At 52.0% G+C, this 24,988-nt stretch overlaps 1 protein-coding gene across 1 annotated transcript in view; it reads right to left on the bottom strand.

Moving 5' to 3' along the window:
- UBE2G1 (ubiquitin conjugating enzyme E2 G1) overlaps positions 1–24,988 on the bottom strand; it is a 43,663-nt gene that overhangs the window by 17,528 nt on the left and 1,147 nt on the right. Inside the window, exon 2 of the mRNA XM_069083679.1 lies at positions 549–651. Coding sequence (XP_068939780.1) covers positions 549–651 — 103 coding nt within the window. The remainder of the gene's footprint in view (positions 1–548; positions 652–24,988) is intronic.

Here is a 24,988-nt window from a genome sequence, read left to right as displayed (position 1 = left end):
TTGAAGTTTCCTGCATAGGTCCGACCCTCTCCCCATGGCTGGGATGTGATTCAGCCACAAAGGGGGAGCACCCAGTCCAAAAAGGCAAATGCGACCCAAAGGCAGAGGACACAATACTTCCTTTACAATTAAAGACAAACATCGGAACAGCTTCTGAAGGCCAAGCCCACATCTTAACTAAGTGAACTGTTAGTCTCTCTCAGGCGACTGAAAACATCACTGGTTTTTCTTCAAGCGAGTGGATTCTCTGCTGAGCTTCTCTCTTCACAAATGACCTTCCCCATACAATGTTGCTGGGAAGTCGCAGAAGCTTCCATCTCACTAATCAACCTTCAAACAACACCAGACCACACCTGTCACTCAGAAGTGCCTCCGTGTGGATGCAGGGCCAAGTCATTCAGCCTTTCAAGTCCTCTCCCTGACACGCGCCCTGCGCTCGGAGCCCCTCTCCCTGACACGCACCCTGGGCACCACGACTCTAACCACTGACCACAGAGACGACTGTCAGGATCCCCCAACCCCCAGGCAGCAGACCCGCTCATACTCACTACAGCGTGTCAGGGGGCCCGATGATGAGGACTTCCCATCGGTACAGATCATTGTCATCTATTAAGCCAGCAGAAAAGCCTTCGACTGGATTCTTGTTGAGCTCTGTGAACACAAGAAAGCCCTGGTAAGCCCCAAGAATAGCACGGGTGCCAAGCACTGAACACAAGCACGCCGTGTGTGGCCCCTCCCAGGGAGGAACCCCCCTCCCAGAAGTAAGGGGGGGCATGCAGAGTGAGAGCCCAGGCCCCTAATCCCTCCTCCCCAAGAAGTGGGGGCAGCATAGCAAGAGCCCCGGCCCCCCACTCCCTCCCTCCCTGAGGCCCCAGGCCTAGGGGGACCAAATTAAAGCAGAAGTCTGAATTCCTCGTATATGTCCGACCTCTGGGACTGGTTGCTACGGTGGGATCAGAAGAGAGAGCACCAGGATCAGCCCCCGGGGGCGCCTGGCGTAGCTGCTGTCACCAAACCATTCTTGTGCCTCTCTGGGCCGAGCCCACCCTGGGCTGGAAGGAGCCTTAGAAGCCGTTTCGTCCAACCGTCCATTTTACCCATGACAACACTGAGACTTGGGCAGCTAAGTGGTACCTTTTCTCAGTCCCCCAGACTGTCCCAGCCTAGAGACAGCGAAGAAGATAGTCTCAGGCTCCCTGGGGTCCCCAGCCTCTCTGCCATGTTAAAGTCATAATATTTTTAGCGACTGTAATCATTTGATCCAATAGGCTTGACCCAAATGAAAACACAATTTTAGGGCACTGAATGGTTAACTTTTAAATCTGGTCACGATTTTAATTATCCACTATCAATATATTTTGACAAAAATCAGGGTAAATGAAAAATCAATGGTTTCTTCTGAAACCATAGTTTTTAAAGTTGGTGTAAACATAATTTTCCCTTAAAAACCGTCAGGAGAAACAGACTGACTCTTCTCTTTGCCAAGCTGAGTGTATGAGCCAAGGTGTCCCTCTCCTCTCCAGCACGGGGCAGGCATGGTGGGTTATTTTGACCTAACCAAGGATTCATCCAAAAAACCAGCATCTAATGTGAGGGTGTGTCATGTGCATGCGTGCCGCTAGGGGCCTGCCCAAGGAGGGGACTGAGGCAGACTGCAGAGGACAGGGGTCCGAGGGGCTGGGAAATGCAGACAGAGAGGCCCACCAACTGGAACTATTTCAACAGGAGAGGTTCTGGAATCTCCTTCTGCTGTGTTGTTCAAGGTCTTCCAGATACTCCCCACAGAGTCCTAATGGGCCCCTCACTGGGTGGCAGAGCTGCCAAAAGCCTGGAGAGGGGCCTTCGAGGTCGCCCGCTTTCTGAGGCCCAGTCCACATTCAGAGGGTCACTGTTTGGGAGCTGGCTACTTGGTGGAGGGGGTGCTTATCCTCTGTTCTCAAAGAGGACTGTGACATTAGGGAGGTGATACCATATCTTGCAAATGAACTGGATTTAAGGGAGGGAAGGCTCTGCAGAGTCACCAGCCTCATTCCCTCCTCTGGAGCCAATGGCCAAACGTGGACCAGGACCCCCACCCCCACTTGGTGATGAAACAAAGGTAAAGACAATAGGGCTCCCAGAGGGGATGAAGAAGTCGTGGAGAACTCCCCAAGTAACCAAGGACACAGGATGATGAAGGGGAATTGGTGGAAAGAATGCCAAAGAAACAAATGATTGACAGAGCAGGTGGCCCCCAGAAGCCTCCCAGGGCGCAGCGCATGGATCTTGCGGGACACTCGGTGGTAACTCTACAGAAGGACAAGGACAAGAGTCATGTTGAAAGGGCAACCACAGAAGGGTGGCAATCTGTATCACTGAAGAGTATACCCGTACTGAGGATGGATCTGGAAGGCAGGGACAACTTGTCAAGATCAGGAAAATAGGAACATACGTTTGGGGAGATGATGAGAATCGTCAGACGTATCTCTCCTAAACTGGAGATGACTGACCCCCAAACGTCTGGTGAGTATTTGCTTTAACAAATCATTCTGTTTTCTAATGTAACTTTAAAATTAACCTGGAAAACTACGAACACGAATTACTGCTTTAATATGAAAAGCTGAGCAGGGAAATGGAGGTAGACATCCACACAATTTTGCAGTGACGTTAAATCTATCAGTAAGAAAACACACCCAACTCAGTGTGTGGTACCAAATGTGAGAACCTTGGTCTCTTACAGCAAGATTCCAGTGTGTGGGATGCCGACCCACTAACAACATGTTCGAGGTGTCCCCTGGGTCCTCCCTCTGACCTGGCTGCTCTCCGCTCTCCCCCAGCCTCTGCCAGATGTCCATCCCTGCAGTCAGGAGTCCACAGGTCGGGGCTACCGCCCTCATGCCTTCCCCACCTCACCCCCCACAATCCCTCTGATCTCCATGAGCATGTCTGTGCTCCCAGAGCAGAGGCCATGCCACTCTCCGTATCCCAAAGAATGGGGTCTGGCATACAGAAGTTGATTAATAAAGGTTTGCTGATTGACTGAGTGATCCTGTGTGCCAAGCAGTGAGCTAAGGATCCAAACAGAGAACGAGCAGGGAGCTTACGTTCCAAAAGTGAAAGATAACCAGGAAACTCCTTGGAGAATGATCGATCCTGCCCATCACAATGGACGCCCTTGTCAACACTGCCCAAGGGACTGTTTCCATCACTCTAAGGAAGAGGTTGCTCCTTCAGATGTCAATCGTCTAAGCGACAAATTCAAAGACCTTAACATACAATTCAGAAAAAAAATCTTCATCTTCCTCGACTTTCCTTGTGGCCGAAGGAAGGAACGACGGATAAGCAGTCGCTGTGTGCCTGTCACTGTGCTAATCTCGACTTCAGAGGGAAGATCCTACAACCGGAAAAGAGAGGTGCTGCTTTCATGCCCATTTCACAGCAGCTGAAATTGAGGTAGGATCTGAGCTCGGATGGTCCCAGACCCGGCTCTCCTCCCCAGGATGACTGGACAGGACTCTCTACTCCAGCCAAGCCGGCCAACTATCGGCCTTCTCTGTCCTACCACCCGGCTCTGGGCCCACACTCTCAGTGGCCCCTCCACGCTCTAGCCTCTCTCTGCAGGTGGGACGCCTCGCCCCGGTCCCCTCTCTCACTATGTCCCCTCCTGATCTATCCCCATTCCTGACCCCGCACCTCCTTCTGTCATCATTGAAGCCTTTCACCATGCGGTTCCAATCTCACACCAAGAGGCTTTTACAAGATTCCTACCGTATGTCAGCCGATGTGTACCGAAGGAGGCAAGACCAGAGGCTGGCCTGCAGGAGCTAGTTCTGAGCGTCGGGGCCCTCGGGAGCAGCCACGGTGGTGCCTGTGCCCTAGCAGTCTCCTTCCAAGGCTGTCTCCAGGGGGTCCCTTTTCTCCTTTGGGGCACTGGATATCACTTAACCCAGTTCTCTGGCTCCTACTTACTCTAGAATCTTCCTTTCTCCAGAAGGAAAACCTCCCCAGGTTTTTGGGACACCCTTCTCTCTCCTGGTTCTGACCGCTGCTCCTCCAGAACATGCCCTCTGACCATGGGTGTCCTCATCATGGCTTTAATGACCATCTGGTCCACCTTCCTGCCCCAGTCTCTGCTGCCCTCCCTCTTGCACCTCCAACTGCCTTTTGGACATATAAGAGAGGACATCCAGCAGACACATGAAACTCCAAAAGTCTAAAACAGAACCATCATCTTCTCCCCTAAACCCTCCCCTCCTCCTACCTTCGCAGACATCAGGCTTACCTAACCTGGAAGTCTTCCTGGCCTCTCCCTGGATCCCGGATCCAAGTGTGACCAAGGCCTGTCAATGTCACCTCTACAGCATCTCTCCAAGAGGCGGCCCCCCCCCCCAGGGCGGGCCTCCTCACACCTGGATAGGGCACTAGCTGCTGGGGATGGGGGGTGTCTGCCTGCCCAAAGTCCAGGTGCCACCATGTCACCCCCTACTCAATGAACTCCAGAGGCTATGATGTCTAGGACCAAATATAAACCCCCCTGGTTGGCATTCAATCTTCACGATCTGTCCCCATCCTCTCTTCCCTGCCTTCTTCTACCTGACTCCCCCCAAATATAATCTTCAACCCAGTGCCCCAGCTTCCTGGCTGTTGCTCTAGGCGTCCCCCAGGCCTGGAATGCTTTCCCTAAAATCCTGCTCTCTACAGGAAGCCTTTCCCAACCCCCCTTAAAGCCTGGACCTCCCCTTTGCTAGTTAGTTCCTATGACACATCTCCCATAAGGCTGTAAGCTCCTTGAGCATAGGGGCTAACCTTTTGCCTCCTTTGGTATGACACTCAGCTGGGGCTTAATAAATGCTTACTGACTGATTGAACCCTTGAGCTGGCCAATGTAAGGCTCTTCTAAGAGGCCTGCCCTAAGGCAGTTAGTTTCTCAAGCCCGGCAGACTTGTGTCTAGCTCTCACTACACAATATGATCTTTGGGCTTTGGTAATTCCTGAATCAAAGTTATCTGTAAGACAAAGGAAAACGTGGACATGAAAAGTCACTTTCTTTCTAACACCCACATGCTGCAAACAGGTAAGAGGGGCCTCCCCTGGCGCCCTGGAGTGCCTAGACTGCCACTTCACTCTGGCAGGCTCACAATTACTACAGATTTATCTCAAACACCCATCCCACCCATCCTGCCTCTCAAGGTTTTCAAGCACTCTTGTCTTTTTCCATGTTTCCTGCTGTATTCTTAGCAATTTTTATCAAGAAGCCTATGTGATTCATTATCTGAGAGATGGGCCCAAGTGGCCTACCATCTGGGTAGGGGCAGGTCACGAGGACCCCGGGATCCAAGGTCTCTGAAATCTGTGAAGATGGTGGGCAGATTCAGAGCAGATGACCTGCTCCTGTGCGCGGGGGCGCTCAGACACAGCCTTCTGTTCCAGAAGCAGTGACCACGGCCCAAAAGCGGCACCCAGCAATGTCTCTGCTCCCATTATTTACTGAAGAAAGGAAGCCGGGGAGACAGGCCCCACACCTACAAGCAGCACTTGCCCCATTTCTTGCCTGCACGGGACACCCACAGCACCCTGTCTCCCAGACTGCACTGCCCCCTTAGAAAGGCCATCTCTGAACTTCCCTTCCCCACTGGCCGGCCCCCGGCTGTCAAGAACACCTCTCCCCCTTTCCTTCTCCCCCCAGCTCCGGTCCCAGCCAGCTGCATTCTTTCACTTACTTCTCCCTCCTTCCTATGGCCTTCCCTCTGGTCTTTCTGACACTGTGAGAACAAACATCATCCCACTGGACCCTCCCAGACTCCCACTCTCTGGGTCTGCATTCTCTTTCGGGTGTCTGGGTGCTCCCGTAAGTGGCGTGGGTGGCCTGCCCTAAGTAATTCAGCCTCCTCGCAGCCACCAAACTGATTTTGTCTAAGTGAAGGTCGGTCCAGGTCCCTCAAACACTCCCCACTCCTCTGTTCAGGGCTATGGCCCTTCACCAGCTGGTCCTAGTCAGTCTCCAGCATAGCCCGTCCAGGGAAGGTTCCCAGCACAAGACCCCATATGTAGGAAACATCTAATAGAGGCCTGCTGAATGCCAGTATCCAAAACGAAAAGCACCAAGATAAGACGACCATGTCAATTAAATCATAGGAAGGTTAAGGAAAAGCAAGCCTAGGTTTTGCAATATTTAAAAATGTTATTACGAATCTAGAAAAAGAGGCTGAATATTGCCCAGGTGCTGATGGTCCACAAGACACAAAGAGAGACCAAAGACCTTGAGAAAGCCAGCTGCAGGGACCCAAAGCTGCTCCTGAGATCCAGCCCAGCCCCTGGCCATCCCACCCTCTGGACTCCTGGCTGGGTCAGTGAAACAAAGCAGTGAGGAGATGCCATGCACACCAGAGGGAAGAAAGCCCAGCCATGAGCAGGACGGGTGCTGCCCCGGCTCCCCATGCGTTGTCCCCCACACTAGACTAGAGGTCAGTGCAGACTCGCCGATCAGGGCAGACAATGAGCTGGGAGCCAAGGCTGGGCTCTGCTCCTGATCAGCTGTCCCCCTCCTGACCTGTTTCCTTATTTGTAAACTGAGGGATCTAGACCAGAGAGATAATCGCCAAGGTTCCTTCCAGCTCTGACCTTCCATAATCCTGTGCTATGTTCTTTTCCCAAAATAGCCAGACCAATGATTCATCATCCCAACTAGGCTCTGACCTCGTGTGTGTCCCCATGGGGGCAGCCAGGTGGTGCAATGCATAAAGTGCAGGACCTAGAGGCAGAAGACCTGAGTACAAATCAGACTCCAGACACTTACTGGCTGTGTGACCCTGGGCAAGTCACTTAACTGCTGCCGGCCTTGGTTTCATCTGTAAAACGAGCTGCAGTGTCTCTCTGTCCCAAGTGGGGTCACAAAGAGTTGGGCATGCCTAGGTCTACTAAGTGGCAGAAAGATTTTCAAACTCCCACTCTCATCACACTGTCCTATGTCCTGCTCCACTGGCCCTCTTGACAAGCGCCGGAAAGCCTGGGACTGGGCCTGTCTCTGACACCGGTCCTGTCTCTGACACCAGAAGATTAAAGGGGCTCTCTATTTTAATTAGCAACACCCCCACCTGAGCCCAAGGAAGCCAAGATTGCAGAGTAAAGGCAAAACGCAGTTAAAAAAAGGTCTAAAATCGTGGCAAGGAAACGGTCACGTATCACATCCTGGTTCTTCTGTTTTCCATTACAGAGGAGCTCAGCTGAAGCCTGCCCAAGCCCCCTTCCACCCTGTTGCAGACAGCCCAGGACCACATACCTCCTTCCTCACCCCCTACATCACTAAGGGGCCCATCATCTCCACTACCAAGACCAAGTGCCGGCCACTGGCCACGACTGAGAGGAAGCCCGAGAAAGCATGCGTGTGTGTGCATGTGTGGGCACTGCAGCCTTGAGCCCTTTCCAAAGACCCCACAGCTTCTGAAGGCTGGGAACACCCAAGTCCTTTGGACTGCCACAGACGCCACACCTCAGAAACACCGTATCAGTGGAAGGGCACTGAAGCACACAGCTGGCCCCAGGACAGGCCCGCCAAGACCCTGTCCTTCTTTCCACCTATCAGATTTGCAGCTCCTGTGGCCTCCTTAAGAACAAGGGGCATCTTGGCTGTTTAGTCTGGCCCCCGTGCAGGAAACGCTTAATCAATGCCTTTTCATCCATTCTGGAGTGGCTCAGTCGTGGCCACAATTCAGTCCCACAGGACTCAGGACGGGCCTCTCCCCAACTCCATATACCTGCCCCGGACTCTGCTGCTGCTGCCTCTTGGTTAACACAATCACCCCTGGCCACAAGTTTTCATAGTCCCCAAATCCAAATGCTGGCCCAGAACCCTTCTGCTTTTGTCTTCTCAAGTCTTTGCCTTCAACAGGAACGCGAACAAGACTGTCCCGAGGCCTTAGAATTTTGCCAAAGAGTCCACAATCTTAGCAATGCATCCTAGGTTACGTCTGGTAGTATCTTCTGTGCCCAAGTGAACCAGTAGGCACTGACTGTGCAATTCACCAACACTCCCATGCAATCAATTAAAACTATACCAGAACTTTGTTCAAAGACCATGCGATCAGGCATCAAGGAGGCTCAAGGGCAGAGTCTGGAAAAGCAGGCTAAGGCATGAACTGCCTCTGCCTCCTCACAGCGCCCACTTCTCAGGGGCATGTGAGCTAGTGCCATCAGCATCGAGGGAGGCAGCCTCGTTCTCTTTCCCCAAATGAGAGCCACTCTGGGTGGGGAGGCAGAAATGCCCTCTGATCCCACAATACCGCTTCTAGGGTTGCATCCCAAAGAGATCCCACACGGACAAGAGTATTGACAGGACGCCCATCCCCTGGCGATGGCTGAACAAGCCGTGGTATATGACTGTGCTGAGATACTCCTGTGCTGTAAGAATGAGGAGCAGGCAGACTTCAGAAAACCCTGGAAAGACTCCCAGGAACTGAGGCAGAGGAGGGCAGTGCACACAGTAACGGCCACTGTGTGTGAGGACCGACTTCTCAGCATTGCCATCGACACCGGAGAAAGAACCGTGGAGTCTGAGGGCAGAGAAAAGCCAACTGCTGCTCTCTCTCTCTTGTTTTGTTTCTTCTGTCTCCTGGTTCCTCCGGTCGTTTCTAATTCTTCTTTACAACATGACCAATGTGAAAATGTGCTTAATATGTGTGTATGTAGAGGGCCTGTACCAGACTGCACACTGTCTGGGGGAGAGGGAGAAAATTCAGAACTAAAAATCTCATGAAGTGAAGGCTGAACACAAAAAAATGGTTAGGAAATGAAGTTCTTCTGCAGTGCTAGGAACACCCTTGCAGCCAGGCCCGGAGAACAGAGGGTCACTTCCCCCTCAGAGAATCCCTCTTTTTTCTTCCAAGACATGTGACTCCCCAAATACCAGTGGCTTCCCTCCCTAATTCTCTTGTATTTCTGTGGACAGACCTACATAAGCATAGGTGGCTTTCCCTGATAGAATGGCAATTTTTATGAGGAAGGGGCTTTATCCCTGCTATTTGCAGCCTGAGACCTAGCCCAGAAGCTGGCACAACAGCTGTTTGATTCATCCCGCTTTGATGGCAGGCCTCTCTAGGCGGCTCACTTTCAGGGCCAGTTACTTTGTACAAAACGTGCGTGTTCTTAGAATGTTTTGGATTTGGATTCTTTCTCTCAGTTTTCTTCTACATCTGTTGAATTTCACACATTCAATTCCCCCTTTCAAAGTATGCTTTGCCAAGTGTCTCCATCTATGTTCCACGTTGTGCCCTCTTCCTCTCATGTCCGTTCTTATTTATGTTCATATTTTCCTCCTCTGCTGCCCCACTCTGGTTTAGTGTTCCATGACAGCATGTAAAACCAGGGGTCTCAATTCTCTTATCTATAAAATGACAAAGGAGATGATGTCTGTACATCCCCATCTGTCCACAGACCAAAATGAAGGTGGCTGTTTTTCTCTCTAGCAGAAATAAAATCGGACTGATACCTTTACTTGAAACCAAACAAACAAAACTATGGAAGTGTTGGGGACTAAAACTCCAAGGAAATAACTGAAAAGAAAGAACCAGGATGTTAATAGCCGTTGGGGGTGGGTGAGAACCATAGCAGCCCAAGGTATCTGCTTCTCTGGGCTCAGCCCAGGCCCTCCTTCTCCTCATCTCTGCCTTGGGGCTCAGTCCCTCCCTCACGCAACTGGCTGGTATCTCCTGTAGGGGCTTACTAGCTACAGAGGCATTTCTGTGTGGTTTCCTCTATTAGACTGCTAACCTCCTTGGGGGCAGGGGCTGGTCTGGCTCTTTTTTTGTCTCTTTGGGGCTAAGCATAGAGCCCGGCTCTCAGAGGGCACTTAACACCAATGCTCACTGAATTCACATCATTCCTCATTCGACCTCAGACAAACGTCCAATCATCACTCTCCTTTCCCCCGGCTTCAGTCTGGCAATCCAGCAGCCCATACACCTACTTCTCTGCTCTGCCATTCTCCAGGGCCCTCACGCCATTTCTCAACAAAGCCCAGTCTCTTCTCTTCAAGCTCTTTCCACCTGAAACCTGTTCCCCCCAGAAGACCCTGTGTCGCCTGCTGCCAGGACCAGGCACCAGAGCAGGAGACCGCCCCACCAATGCTGCGCAGCAACGTCCCTCTGCTGCCATCAGCCTTTCCTTTGGATGGTCGTTCCAGGGCCTTTGGCATTTGGCCAATGAACTGCTTAGTCACCTGACCAACCTCAGCGTGTTCTTCCTCATTTGTCAAGAAACTTGGTACCTGCTGGGTCCCTTTTCCCATGAGTCACTCATTGCCTTCACACTGGGGAATTTCAACTGAGATGCTGGGGCTCCTCCCAGCGTGTCCCACCTTGGAGACACGGACACTCGGCCAGTCGATAAAGAAGTATTTCTTAGTGCTAGACCACCCCCCATCACTGGCCTCTCCTGGCACTACTTCTAACCATTACTTCCCCAAATTCCATTTTGGGGCCATGGGGAAAGGCCTGGGCTGAGGGTCTGAGGACTACGGGACAACCATAGAGCTGTGGGAAAGTAAGTCCTTTAGACTTACTTTGACTGGCATTCCTCTTTAGTAACCAAATAACACTTTTACCAATCCAAAGAACAGGACAGATGGCAGCTGCTGCAGCAGCTGGAGGACATGCTGGGATGAGGCGGTTTGCCCGGGATCCCGTGGTGCAGCCACTGAAAGCTTGCAGACGCCTCATCACAAGCTGGGTGCCCTGCCTTCCCATCTCAGGCTGGCTCCATGGATTCACACAAGGTAAGAAGGGGCCTCAGAAAGTCTCGTGGGCCCAGTGGCAAGTTTAAACAACAACCAGACAGCTCCACTCCAGGATGACTGGGTCCTTAGACTCCACCAAATTCCAGAAGTACCAGACACAAAAAGAGGGCAAGACCTTCAATCCAGTACAACGACCTCCCTTTACCAGAGGTCCAAGGACATTCCCACAGTCCTGATTTCCAGGCTCCTGCCTCCAAAGCTAACAGCATCTTTTCAGGACCACACAGTTCACTCTCAGAGGATTCAATCAGGGATTATAGCCCCCCACCTGCCTGAAAAGCCTCCTGCGACCGCCCAACTGACAAAGGCCTTTCTCCTCCTATGGCTGGTCTGAGCAGAGGACAGTGGAACAGCCCCTTCACATGCCAGCAAGGTACGTAAAAGGAGCCCGAGGTCACACCCTTCTTGGCTCCCCTAACGCCTCTGTCTTCCAGAGCCACGCTTAGCTTTCGGTTCTAATTCTGCCCCTTCTAGACTTTATTTCCCATCACACTCTACTTTCCAGGCTTACCCCCTCACACTGGACAGTGTCCCTTCTGTCTCTGCACAGGCCTCCACCCACAACAGGAACAGTGGCTCTCCCATCTCGCCCCAGAATTGCCAGCTGTAATGTAATGCCAAAAGAAGGCAACTTCCCAGGTTCAAAATACCAGCATAGGTGCTCTCTATTTTATTCAGTGACAAACCAAGAACAGAGAAGATCAAAACATGACATCATTCAAAATACAGCATTTACTAAGTGTGATTAAATAATCTCCAAGTACTACCCCACCCCAGGACCTTCCAATCATTCAATCAATTACAAAGTCTCCGTTCTAAATACTTCTCCACTCCTAGGCTATACCTTAATTAAGTCCACCACAAAACCCCTCTTCTCAAATGGAGATTAGTTTCCAAACATAGGTAAAGTACCTTCATTTGTCAATCACAGAGCACAATAAGGTCAAAAGTTCCCCACCCCTGGATCACAATTGAATCTACCCCAGAGTTACATCAAGTTTAAACACAGCACTTAATACCCAAATGGAGGTCTTTTCTTCATCTTGACGCGAGGCAAGTTCTCAGCAATCTTAGTTCCTGGGGAGACAAGGCTTAGCAAGGCCATAAGATACGTTGCCAGTCCCTTCATGAATTCATCCTCTGTCTGTAGAACAGTCCTAGAACCCCTGAACACATTAGCAAAGCCCTCTCCCAGGATTTCTGTAAACATACAACAAGAAAATCCTTCTTCAGGGCTTCTGTACCAACAGAAAGGCTCCCAGACCCCTGCAACAACAGCACTGTCCTTCACCAGTGGACAGTACTCACTCTGTCTGCAGGACAGTCTCCAGACCCCTGCAACAACAGTACTGTCCCTCACCAGTGGACAGTATTCACTCTCTGTCTGCAGGACAGTCTCAGGGCTTCTTAGCGAACAGCCAGGTTCCAGGACTTCTTCAACAAAAGGACAGTCTTTCACCAGTGGACAAATCTGGCAAAATAACATCAAAACAGACAGACAAAGTACCAGCAAAACAGCCATGTCTCCTCAGTCCTTGGCAGCTCAGGGGGCAGGTCTCAAAAGTCCAGGGCAATTCAAAGCGGCCACCAGCAATTCTCTTAGTCTCTCTCTCTCCACGAGGTGCTGCTACCAAAAAAAAGATCTTCCGCCTCTCTCTAGTGTCTCTCCAAATCTACATCACCAGCTCCTCCCAATTCAGGACTTTCTTTTCACATCAACAAGCCCATCCCACAGGTGGGATTAACAAACTCTGGGTTTTAACACAATCAATTTGAAAACCAAGCCAATACAGGGGAATCTTTAATTGCCATTACTATCACACCAGCTAATCCCCTTCTAGGAGAGGCCTTGCCTGACCTGAGTGGATCAAGCGGCCGCAGGGCCCCTGATCTTTGCCTCTATATCCCCACTGCCTAGCACAGGACAAAGCACACAGGAAAGCACCTGACGGGTGTTCACTGATGGCCTGACTGATGCAGGGCCAGAAAAAAGCCTGCTTTCATGGCAAATCTCTATTGTACTTCCCTGAATTACTATCAGTAAGGGCATCGAGGAAGGAAGGGCTTGTGCCCAGGAAAAATGGAAAGTGGCACTGACTTATACATGTTTACAAAAGCTTGGAACCTAGCAGCTTAATGACAGTGCCCTGCCCAGGACCCTAAAGCCTGAGTCAGAAAGGGCCTTCATGGCCAATGGATCTAACTACTTCAGTTTATAATTGAGGAAAACAAGCTAGAGGGAAGTGAAGGGACTTACTCAGGGCCACCCAGCAAGGAAGGGCTTGGCGGTTCAGTTATGGTGGGTCTTTTCCCACCCCTGAAAACTCAATGCTGGTTCTCAACATGACCTTTAAACTTCAATCCCCCCCAGACAACAGACCTAAGTGCTTTCTACGTACACAGCACTGAGGCTGTAAAAAGGCAGGTCAAGCGGCCCGGCAGACTGAGCAACCAGACTGAGAGTCAGAAAGACCTGAATTCAAATTTAGCCCCAGACACTTCCCAGCTGTGTGACCTGGGCAAGTCACTTACTCTAGTCCCTTCATCTGTAAAATGGAGCTAATAATAAGGTGGCTGTCAGGATCAGTGAGGCAAGGCTGAAAGCACCACGGAGAGACCAACTGTTCTTATGTCATTCAAGAGGAGAGCTGCTCTCTGAGACCTGCCAAGCATTGACAAGCTACTCATCTGCCTGAGAGCGGCAAAGAGGCAGACCGTGTTTTCAGTTAGGTGAAGTTATCCTGGGATGATCTGGCCATCATGTGGAAGGGACAAAGACGCGGTCAGTCCTGGTCCGATTCCAGGAACACCTCCCTCACTGTGAGCCGAGGCTCCCTCCTCAGAGACGTCTGGGGCCAGGTGCGTCAGCGGGATTCCTCTGGGGCAGGAGTGGGACTACAGCTAGTGAGAACTGTGAGGTCCTGTGATTCCGTGGATTTCCAAATGGCAGAAATGCTGTTACCAAAAGCCACTGGAGGAAACAAACAAATCATCCTTTCCTATCCGAGAGGATCAAGCAGAAAATCACCGACCAAACACAAGAGACAGGCGGACGTTACAACACTCTTCTGTAAGCGGGTTTCTTCAGAGAAAATACAAGCAACTGCTCTTCCCAACTGCAACAAATTTCAACTCGAGAGACGAGAGCTCCAGGGAAAACTCTGGAAAACACAAAACACAAAACCCAGGCCCAGCAAGGGCTCCCCATGGAGGGGTCTCCAGAGGCAGCATCTACCTTCATGCCGAAAACAGAATCGGACTGGGACTGGAGCAGGGTCCAACAGTCCACCAAGGGGCTGAGGTGGCCGTGGTCTCATCGATAATCAAGAAAGGGCAGTCTGTCCTTCGACTGAGTTGAGAGAGAAGCAGCAGGCTTGAGGTCAGGGATCTCAATCTTGCCTCTGATGCCAAGTCCATCATGACCACGGGCCAGTCAGCTCACAGCACCTAAGTAAAATGAGGCCAGGGCTACCTTGCTGCGGAGGGAAAGGCCTCTGTTAGCCCAAGGAGACAGCGGGGGCTGACTGCAAGGCCACGTCTGCAGCGTTCCCAAAGCCAGGCCAGCAGGACCAGCTAAGCCCCATGACTGGGTTTCTCTTCAACGTGGCTCCCTCTACCAAAGCGACATTACTTAGCCCGAGGCGCCATGGGAAGCCGACACTGCCCCCTCACGTGGCTGCAGTGGTGATAACCAGGCATGGGACAGGCCCACAGAGACCTCCCAAATAATGGTGTTCAGGGTGACGGTGCCACCCTCAGGGAGTTTCCAGTCCAGGATCCGAGGAAGAAGGCAAAGACCTCCTCCAGGAGGCTGGAGGCTGTCCGAGGCAGGGCTGACACGGGGGACAGCCCGGGGAACACAAGATGCCAGCCTCCTCCTCCACTGTTCTCAGAGGAGGTACTTCCCAAGTGCTGACTGTGAGTGAAATGCTGAGTCTCGAAAAGGATTATTCTCTACGAAGCCTGGAAAGATGGGTGGGAACCACAGCTAGGCTGGGATCTGCTGGTTCATCTTTGAAGCACAGGAAGCCATAGAGGATTGAGGAGGGGCATGGCATCATGCCCGCTGTCCTTTAGGAACACCGCTTGTCTGATGTGGAGCCAGTGGGGGAATGGAGTAGAGGCCTCAAACAGAAACAAAAACCAGAATCGTCTACCCTCGAAATGATCCAGAAATGAAGAAAGGGATCACCAAAACGTGGGAGAAATCCAGCACCATCTCTAGTGCAGCACAGGCTTCCTCAAATGTCCCGCCCTGCTTTCAGAGACACTGCCTCCTCTCTCCTGTCTCCTCTCTCCCTCTCTCTCTCTTTCTCAACTGTGATCATGAAAAGCTCTCACCGTCCAGCACTTCCCACATAAGAAGCTGAAAGGGAGGGAGGGCCCTCAGTGGCCATCTAGTTTAATCTCCTCATTTTACAAGTAAGGGAACTGAGGCCCAGAAAAGTCCTGAGACAGGCGGCACAGAGCCGAGGCACGAGCTATTAGAATTCCTTTATTTCAAACAAATGATGAGTTCCCCGAGGTCGAGGCTAACATGCAGGTAACTAAGAATTACAACTGCTAAGGAGAGTGGTAACAGCTGCTAGGCACAGCTTTCGAGGCAGCCTTAGCCCCGAGCCCCCCCCACTTCTCAGCTGCCAAATCTTGTTGTGATCTACCTTTACAAGGGCAGCCAGGCGTGGCAGGGGGCCTAGAGTGGAGAGACCTGAGGCCAAATCCAGCCTCAGACACTGACAGCTGTCAGTGCTTCAGTTTCCTTATCTGGAAAAGGAACTGGGGGGGCAAGGATGTGCAGCCCACTCTCCAGTGTCTCCTCCAAGAACACCACACATGCCTTTATAAAGCCATCTCACCTATGTTCCAGGCCCTCCTCACCTCTCCCATGTACCACTGGTCTTCCTATCTCCAGCCCCCTCCTCCTCCAAACAGCCCGCATTCATAGACCCCTTACTCAAGGGTGTGCTCATGTGGGAGGAAAGAGCTACGATGGCCCCCAGGACGTGGGCCTGAGACCGTTCACTCCCCCTGCACTGGCCATGCCACCACTCCATCTGTAAAGGCAATTCCTCTATCCTCCCAATGACGGGATGCTGGTCAGGATTCCCCTCCTGCCTTTCTGCAGAAATCCCAGAGGGGAGAGGGGAGCTTTGAAGGCCGTGCAGGTTAGTTCATTACTCATTTTGATTCTCTATGTTTTTGCAATGAAGTCTCTTCAAATCCTTAGTCACGATTAAAAAATGCTCTAACATTACAGCAAGCCACAAAACTAGAAATTCTTAGCACAGGAAGGCTCGTCACCTTTCACAATACCAGTCTATACAGAAATGTAAGAAAGAGGTTGGCTAGGTGGCATGGTGAATAGAACACCAGCCCTGGAGTCAGGAGGACCTGAGTTCAAATTCGGCCTCAGACACTTAACACGATAGCGAGCCTTGTGACCTTGGGCAAATCACTTAACCCCAACTGCCCTCCAGAAAAAAAAAGTAAGAAAGAACCAACCATATTTTTATTGACTTTATTTTATGTTGAAGAAAATTAAATATAATTATGCTTTTGGGATACTATCTCAAAGGCAGTACCCAGAAAAATGATCTTTGCAACAAAATTTCCATCACACTTCTGAAAATTCATCATCACTGATCATCTTCAATTGTCTGTAAAGCTAATAAGAATATTTCTGAAATGTGTATCCATGTAGTACCCCTACAGCAAACTCAATCCAATATTCCCCTTTGGAGACATTTTATTTTCAATCACTTTTTCTTGAGTCAATGACAAAAAGGGGGGGGGGGTCCATTTACACCCAAATATCCAGGGCAGCACTTTGGAGGGGTAGAAAAGAATTCCAAACAAAGGCAAAGCCTGCCAAGCAGAGAACCCCTAAATGGGCTGTGGGACGTGACAGTGATGGACTTTTCCTGTGCTGAGAAGTCAGAAGGCTTAAGAAGCGCACCATCCCTAAGCACAAGTGAGTAAAAGGCAAGGACACAGCCAGCCGAGGCCAGAGCCAAGGCTCTGAGAGGATCCCTTCGAAGCTGAGCCCCAGAAGGCATGATGGCATCACTGCCTCCCTTCCTGGCAGGGCCCAGGGGCTGTGGAGGCAGAGCCTGGGGCACAATTTTAAGCTCTGCAGAGATGGTTTTTGCTCCCTTTTAAAATTACTTGGTAAATGCAAAAACAGAAGTAAAAACTTATTTTTTTAAAAAAAAGATACTAACAGAAGTTAAAAATATAAAAACCCTATAAAATAAAGTTTGACTATCACTGCCAACACACACATTATGTTTTTTTTTTTGAGGGGGAAAGGTGGGTTAAGTGACTTGCCCAAGGTCAGACAGCTGGTGTGCCAAGAGTCTGCGGCTGGATCTGCATTCAGGGCCTCCTGACTCCAGAGCTGGTGCTCTATTCATTGCACCACCTAGTCGCCCCAAAAGGCAGCATTCAGAAGAATTCATTAGTGATTCCATGTCCAGCCTATTGGCATCAGTTCAGTTTCTGTTTGAGTCCCAGGCCCAATGGTGCTCTCTAGCCCAATTTCATTAGAGACACTCCCTCCTCCTGGCCCGCTATTACATAACACTCAAGTTACAGGAGAAGCCGCCGGTTATCAGAGACAGCCACACAGGTAAAAATAGCCCCGATTCCAGGGGCCAGAACTTGAGAAGGGGAAGGAGCACACCCCACAGGAACATTCCATACTGAGAAGACTGCCTCGGTTCCTGGTCTGCACCCTGCCAGCCCGCACTGTGGAGAACCACGTGGATTGTAAAAGAATGGTGCTTCCAAACTGCCAAGACCAAGGATGACCAGAGAAGCAGCTCTGGGAGATCAGGGAGAGCAGCTTTCCACCCTGAGAAGCCTCTTCTGCGGAAGGAAGAGGACAATTCAGGATTCCCCGGAGAAGACCTGGGATGGGCATCCAGTGGGCTCGGCCTCCACCAGCATCAGACCAAAGACATCTACCTTGGGAACCGTTCCCATGCTCGGTCCTTCCCACTCCCTAAGGTTTCTCAGCACATCATCTGTTCTCTAAGAGGCTGGGAGCTCAAGCCGCCAAGGCAGGGAAGCCCCTTGTGGGTGCAGCGGCACAGCTGTTTTACCCTTTTCTTTCATTTCAGAGAGCCCAGTTTCCTGTTGTGCCCACAAGATCTGACCATCCTTGTTCTGACACCACAAACCTCAAGCCCAACTATGACAAGCTATGCAATGCTGTGGCTCAGTCTAATGGTCCATCTCACTGGCAACAAGGGCAACAGGGTGTTGGAAAAGAATGGAAAACAAACCATAGTCTTCAACACCAGATCAACAAAACACAGGCTATGGTGAGAAACGCGACGGGTTGGCTGCCTCTAGGGGGCACCCAAAGCAGTGTCCTGGGTGCCCGTTGTGCAACCTTGCCCAAGTCCCTGAACCTTGTCACCTCCAGCTCTTCATCAGTTCCATGAGGCCCCTCAAGTCTCTTTCAGCTAAATCTAGGATTCTATCATGTCCCTCAACAACAGAGGAAGAAACCCTCCTTGACCCAACTTGCACAGCTTTCATGGCCCCTCTTCCGTGCACCCAGTTCTCGACCTTATCTTTGTCCTCAAACTACCTCTTCCAAGTGGTCAGAAAGAGCCGCGGCCTTGGTGAGCCTGACTCTGCATTTACACAAACAAGCACCAAGGACAGCATGGGCGGCATTCGCCTGGTGTTGTGAGAGATGCAGGGAGCTGAGCCCCAGAGCCACCGTCCAGGGGCCCTGTGGGGGCTGGGAGGCCACCTGGAGTCCTGAGGAAGTGCGAGAGGTCGCCCGAAGCCACAAGACAAGGCTCTGTCTGACACTCGCGAGGCTGGCCTCCTGTTTTCTTGGCTCTGCATTGGCTCCATTACTCTCATGGAGCTCGTGAGATGCTCCCAATGGCCATCATCACCTCCATTTCCAGTTCTCTGTCTCTGGTGTACAGGAAGTCTTTCTTTTTATTAGCGACTCCCCCTCAGATAAGGCCAAAGGGCAGGTGTCACTTTATTTGCACAGTTCCAAATTGCTTTCCAAAACAGGCGTCCTAATTCACATGCCTTGGAGTGCCTCCCATTCCCACTGTGCTGACATTGGCCATTTATATTTCATCTTACTAGTAATGATGTGAAACATTCTTTCATGTGATTAATAGTTTGAAATTCTTGTGAAGACCTCCGAGCTTTAACTACTCATGAAGGAAAAACTGGCTTCTGGCCTGGCCTACCCTTTTCACTCTCTTTGGTAACTTGGACACCAAACTGATTCAAGAAAACTTGATACAAAGATGCCCTCCCATCCCAACCACTTCCCTTCCTGTCTGAGGTCACTGGACAACACAGGGTTACTTTGCACTATAGGTTCTGGTCCCCCCTTTCTTTGGGGCACAATTTGGGGTTGGGGAGTCTTTTCCCTGCCCCTTCCCCCAGTCTTCAGCCAAGGCTATCAAGCCTCATAGAAAGACGTTCTCATTCAGCAGCTATTTAATGGGCAAACAGGGACAGAGCCCTGAGTCTGGCCTTGTGGCCTCCCTCCCACCACAGGGCTCCATTCTGCTGCCCCAGCTTTCCCTCCCCTAACCCCTCATCCGTTCCCACCTTCCCACAGTCACTCAGTCCCTTCCTCCAAGGAGCTCACTGGAAAAGTTTCATGGCAGATGGCCCTCAGGATCCCTTAGGTTCAGAGGAAATAGGGTGGGGTGCGCACCTTAGCACTGTGGGTCAAACAAGGTAGAGATCCAGGTACGCTGGTAGGAGGGAGAAATAAATCTGAACATTAGGGAAGACTGGCCTGAGTGCCAGCTTGGATTTTATCCTGTAGGCAACAGAGAACCACTAAAGAGTGAAACTGAAGACAAAAAGGTACCCCACAGAAAGACCCATAATGGAGAAGGCGCTCTGGCTTCCAAGCCCCGCCGCTTAGCTGGTGCATTGTGGCATCCGTGTTCCCCAGCCCCAGTCCACGGCAGGCCCTTGGTCCTAACAGTGCACTGACTCTCCTGGTTCCCTTCTCAGGACCCCTTACAGGCCTTGTCCTAACCACAGGTGCTGCCCAAAGCCTTTCTCCTATGTGGCATCTCCTCCCCTCTGCCCGCCCAGTTCCAATCTGACCTCGCACAGAAGTTCTCCACCAGCATTTCAAGCTCTCCAAAGCCCCCACCCCTTCCTACTTTTCCAGGTTTTTTACACTCTTTTCTTTAGCCCATCAATATCAGCCTTCCTCATGTTTCCTCAGGCTTCTTCCTCAGATACAACACATTCCATCTCCTGAACTCGTGTCTGGAACCAGAATCTCCTTCCTTTTCTTTTTTGACTTTTTAAATTCGTTCCTTATTTTTAATGTTCTTTTTTAAAAATCTGAGTTCCACATTCTCTACTTCCCCCTCCCCCACCCACTGAGAAAGAAAGCAATATATCAATTATATGTGTGAAATCATGTGTCCGCATTAGCCATGATAGAAAACAAGAAAAATAAAGAATTTAAAGATGCCTTCACCAGGGTCCCCACAGCTGCCACAAGCCCCTCTCTCTGCTAGACCAGGAGCTCTGCGGGGGCTCAGGAGAGCCCAGGGTGCCAGTAGCCAGGCAATGAGGGGCAGAACGAGGAGAGAACAGAAGCCTAGATCTGGTTCATTGGAGCCAATGGTCCCTGGATGCTGACTGCATTTGAGGGAGGACGGAAAAGTTAAAGGGAGCTCAATCTGAACCTCCCTCCACACCATGTTGCAAACAAGGATGGAGAGGGGTGTTCCAAGGCATTCACTGGGCTGCTGCTGGATACCAGGCACATGGGGTCTGGGGCAGGGAAGGGAAGGAGGCGAGGTCGGGCCCCTTCACCAAAGAACAACTCCACCCCTGGACTCCTTCGAGGGACCTCCTTGGGTCTAAACTTCTCTAACCTGAACAGGCCGGGCTCTCCGGTCTCTCCAGAGACACAGGATCCCAAACCTACCTGGCCATCAGGCAGGGAGGCTGTGCTTCCTCAGCCCGGCCAAGCCCCAAGCAGAATGGAGTGGGGGGGGATGAGAGATGATGGAAAAAGAAGGGCAATGTTAAGATTCATCACGTGAAGGACAATTGTGAGGAGGGCACAATTGGAGCAAGGGGGATGTTTGACAGGAGGAAAAGTTTCGAAACAATAGTCCTTGTTTTTCAATGACCCCATTTGGGGTTTTCTTGGCAGAGATCTTGGAATGGCTCACAGTTTCCTTCTCCAATCTATTTTACAGATGAGGAAAGGGAGGCAAACAGGGTGAAGTGACTTGCCCAGGGTCACTCAGCTGGATTTGAACTTGGGGAGAGGAGTCTTCCTGACTCCAGGCCCTGCACTCTCTCCAATGCACCACCAATTTGAAAGGAAGTGGCCCCAAAGTAGAACAGACTGCCTCTGGAGGTATACGCCACAGACACGTGGTTGTAAGGGCTTTATCGATCATTTACTCTAACTCCCCATTGTTATAGGTGAAGAAAATGGGGCTCCAAGAAATTGAGTGACTTCCCATGGTCCCCAAAGCAATACAAAGACAGAAAGAATGCAAAGGTGAGTCTCAACCCTAAGTCTGCGGCTCCTCCTCCTGCACAGACTGAAGGAGCCAGACAGGAGACACTGCTCCTCTTGACCTCGAGCTTTTCAGCCTGGGGGGACTGGGAAAAGGGGCCTCTCTCCAGGAAGGTGAAGAGGAATATGTGTGCCTGCGCGCGTGCGTGTGTGCGTGTGTGTGTGTGTGTGTGTGTGTGGGAAGGGGAGCTTGTGCCTGAGGCAGAGAAATGAAGACGGGGGAGAAGCAGACAGAGGGGAGGGAAGAAGTCATTACCCCCAGTTCCTCGGACCACCTGCCATGCCCTTAGGCCAGCATTCTCTACTTCTCTTCCCAGAGTCAAATTGCTAGGAAAACCTAAGGGTCTTGGCTACCTTAACTTTCTCCTACTTACCCAACAGCCTCCCTTGTGGCCATTTCTCCAGATGCCTGTGTGTGCCCCCTCCTCTGTGTAGGTCTATCCCAGGCTCTATCCTGACCTGTCCTGATGATTCAGTCACATGGACATATGACTGGAGGCCTCATGCCACAATGACCTTCCACCAGACAGCTGGCTACATCCACAGGCTCCACATCTCCCCATCCAAAAGGCAACCCCTCTCCCTACAAGGCAATCTTCTTCCTCAACTCTGCCATTTCTGTCAGACCCTTTGCCAACTTTCTCATCATCCAGGTTTTACAACCAAGGGCCACGTCTTTCTTGTAAAGCCAAACCTTCTCTCCCCATACACAGCCCCTGGTGGGCCTGGTCACCTCTCTCAACCTCCCTCAGTTTCTCCCCTCTCCCATCCATCTCCATAAACTCCTTCCTTTGGCATTCATTTTGGGCTCCACCCTAGCTGGCCGGGCAGGTCTCAGACAGGTCCTTCTCATGCTGCCCCTCTGACTGGCCCCAGAGGCAGCACCTCAGAATTTTGGCAGAAGCCTGCACTGCAGCACTGCCCCCTCTCACTCCTCAGCTGGGCATCGCTCTGGCCCTTCAGGGACCAGCTAATGTTGCCTCCCTCCTCTGGTTCCCCATGGTGGAGGTGAGGTGCTTTCTGCAAGACTGCTATCTTTGTGTCGATGTGTCCGTAGCACAGAGCAGCAGTTTAAAAGTGCTTGTTGAAAGGAAAGGTTTAAGAGATCTGGTTTTGAGAATTTTCCCCAGGGGTCACAGGTGAAAAGTGCTGATGAGATTGTCAAGGAACAGAGCAAAGATCCATGGACACAACAGTGGGGGAATGCCCCCCGCCTTTATGCAACAAAAAGTAAAGGAAGATGGCCGGGACAGGGAGGGAAAGGCCAGGATGGTATACAAGATGGTCTGAGGCACCAGACCAGTTTTGGGGGACAAGTTCTGTAAACGCCACCAGGAAAGCAGGCTCCAAATGTCCTGCCAGAGTCAGGAAGCCTCGAGTCCAAAGCTGGCCTCAGACATCATTCGCTGTGGAACCCTGGGCAAGGCACTTAGCCGTTACCTGCCTCAGTTCTCTATCTGTAAAATGGGGATAAAAGCAATCTACCTGCCTGGACTGGTGGGAGGATCAAATGAGGTAACATGTGTAAGCCACTGAGCAGAGTGCCCGGTACCCAATGGGTGCTTAAAGAAGGCTCCCTGCCTCAAGTGTGAAGGTGACCCTAGGCTCCCGAAGGCTCTGCTACTGGAGCCCAAACCCTGGCTGGTTTTGCTGAGCTGCTCTGGCCTCCAAGGAGACAACCACCAAGAGGCTGCCCGCTTGGCAATGTCTTTCCTGGCCATAGCAACCAATAAAAAAGTGCCCTCAGCCCTGGGGCCCTGTCTGGGAAAAGGAAGCAAAGACCTGAATGTGACCGCAGCTCTGGCACCTTACCGCCCAGTGCACACTGATGCTGGGGCTGGCTCCCACGCGCTCCCCAGGGAGCTCCCTCCCTGCCTTTCTGCCTCTGAAGAGCTACCACCTTCACCCACAAAACCAAGCCCCCTGAAACACCTCCTCTTCTCAAAGCTGCTCCACCAAGTCCTACTGACAGCAACCCTCAGGAATGGCCACCCAAGTGGGCATCGGGATTCTATGGGGTAGCGGGACAGGGACCCCCTTCCACACCCACGCTGGCGGGCAGGGACTACTGGGTATAGAGAACTGACACAGCCACGCTACTTGCTGAGGGACTGTGAGAGATGTCCCACTTAACTACAAAAATCACTGTCCTTCCAGTCCCTTCCACACCATCATTTCTCAAGAGAAACCCAGTTCCTGGTTCCATTGACCTTGCACACCCCCAAACTGCCTTTCTGGCAGATCAGGACTGAAAACAAGGCCAATGATTCAATACCCACCAGTTTTATACACAAAATGAGAACTACCCCACTTTCTTTTTGAAATTATCTTTTGGTTAAGCTGAACACAAGGATAGATTTCAAAGTAACTGAGAGCTTAGCTGCACAGGCCATACACAAAAAAGCCCTCTTTCCCTCTATCCATACGGCCATACTTCCAAGGATTCGTAATCTGATCGGCTGGGAAACAGCCCAGCCATCTGAAGCCCTGTTAGGCTAATTAAAATGGGATTCCACACAGGCGACCTCCCAACACTTTGGTCATCCATTCATGAGCCAACAGGTATTTAGTGAGGCAGCCTAGCCCCAGGGGGAGGAGATGAGCGGGCTGGGCAGGCGGTCTCACACAGGGGCCTGCGGGTGAGGGGTCCGGTCAGAACAGACAGGCAGCACTCCCTGCAGTCTTTCAGGTGCTATGAAAGTAGAAGAAGGGGGCAGCTGAAGTGACTCGGGGACCACAAGATCCCGTGGAGAGCCCGAGGAGGCCGATCATCTGTGGCATGGGGACACGGCTGTCAGGGAGGAGCCGCAGGTGAGAACAGGCCCCCTGGGGAGGTCTCTGTGGCAAGGCAAGACACCAGGAAAAAGCCTGGAAGGGCCCGCGGGGCAGGGAGACTGCCCGGGGAGCCTTCCAAACAAAGCTCCTTCCTCGGCACAGACTCTGAACAGCACAGGCGGATCTCCTGCCGGGCGCCTCCCCTCCTCACACCCGCAGGCCCTGGGTCACCCTGGCAGGCCTGCTGCCTGGGGCTGGGGGAGGATGGAAGGACCCGGGCCGGGCCGGGCTCCCTGGGACACTTACTAACGGAAAGGCCGATGCAGGTGGGGGCGGGCCCGCGGCCCTCCCACTGCCCCGCCCCCCCAGGTTCTGCGCGCTCTGCCCTGCCCTCAGCTCACCCCAGTCTTCCCAGGTTTCTCTGAATCTTTCAAAGGGCCTCCGCTTTCTCCCATCTCACCACCGGCTGGGCCCCCCACTGGGGTTTAACACGCCCTCCCCCCCGCCCCAGAGTCCGCCCGCCCGCGGCCCCTTCTCCAGCACGACCCCCATGTCACCAAAGGCACCAAGACCCCGCCCCAGCCCACGGGGAGTGGGCGTCCCGCCACCTCCTGCCCCCCAGCCTTTGGCGGGCCGTGCCCAGTGCCAGGAGCGCCTGCCCCCTCCATGACGGTCCTTTCAGAGCTCCCCAAGAAGCGGGTCCGGCCAGGGAGACCCCCCACGGAGGGCAGCCCACTCCCTTTTCTGGGGACTCGTTAAAAGCCGTTTAACTGAACTGAGGCCCTTTGAGTAGAAAGTGTCAGCGCCGTGTGGACACGCCATTCAGTGCCCCTCAGTGAGGACAATGAGGCCGGCGGGGATCTCCCCTCCCCCCGGCCCCGGCCCGG

The sequence above is a fragment of the Petaurus breviceps genome, unplaced genomic scaffold (assembly GCF_028583685.1).
Source record: "Petaurus breviceps papuanus isolate PSGF00001 unplaced genomic scaffold, PetGlider_PUasm1.0 173, whole genome shotgun sequence".
NCBI classification, from domain to species: domain Eukaryota; kingdom Metazoa; phylum Chordata; class Mammalia; order Diprotodontia; family Petauridae; genus Petaurus; species Petaurus breviceps.
This window is presented reverse-complemented; position numbering and strand designations above follow the sequence as displayed.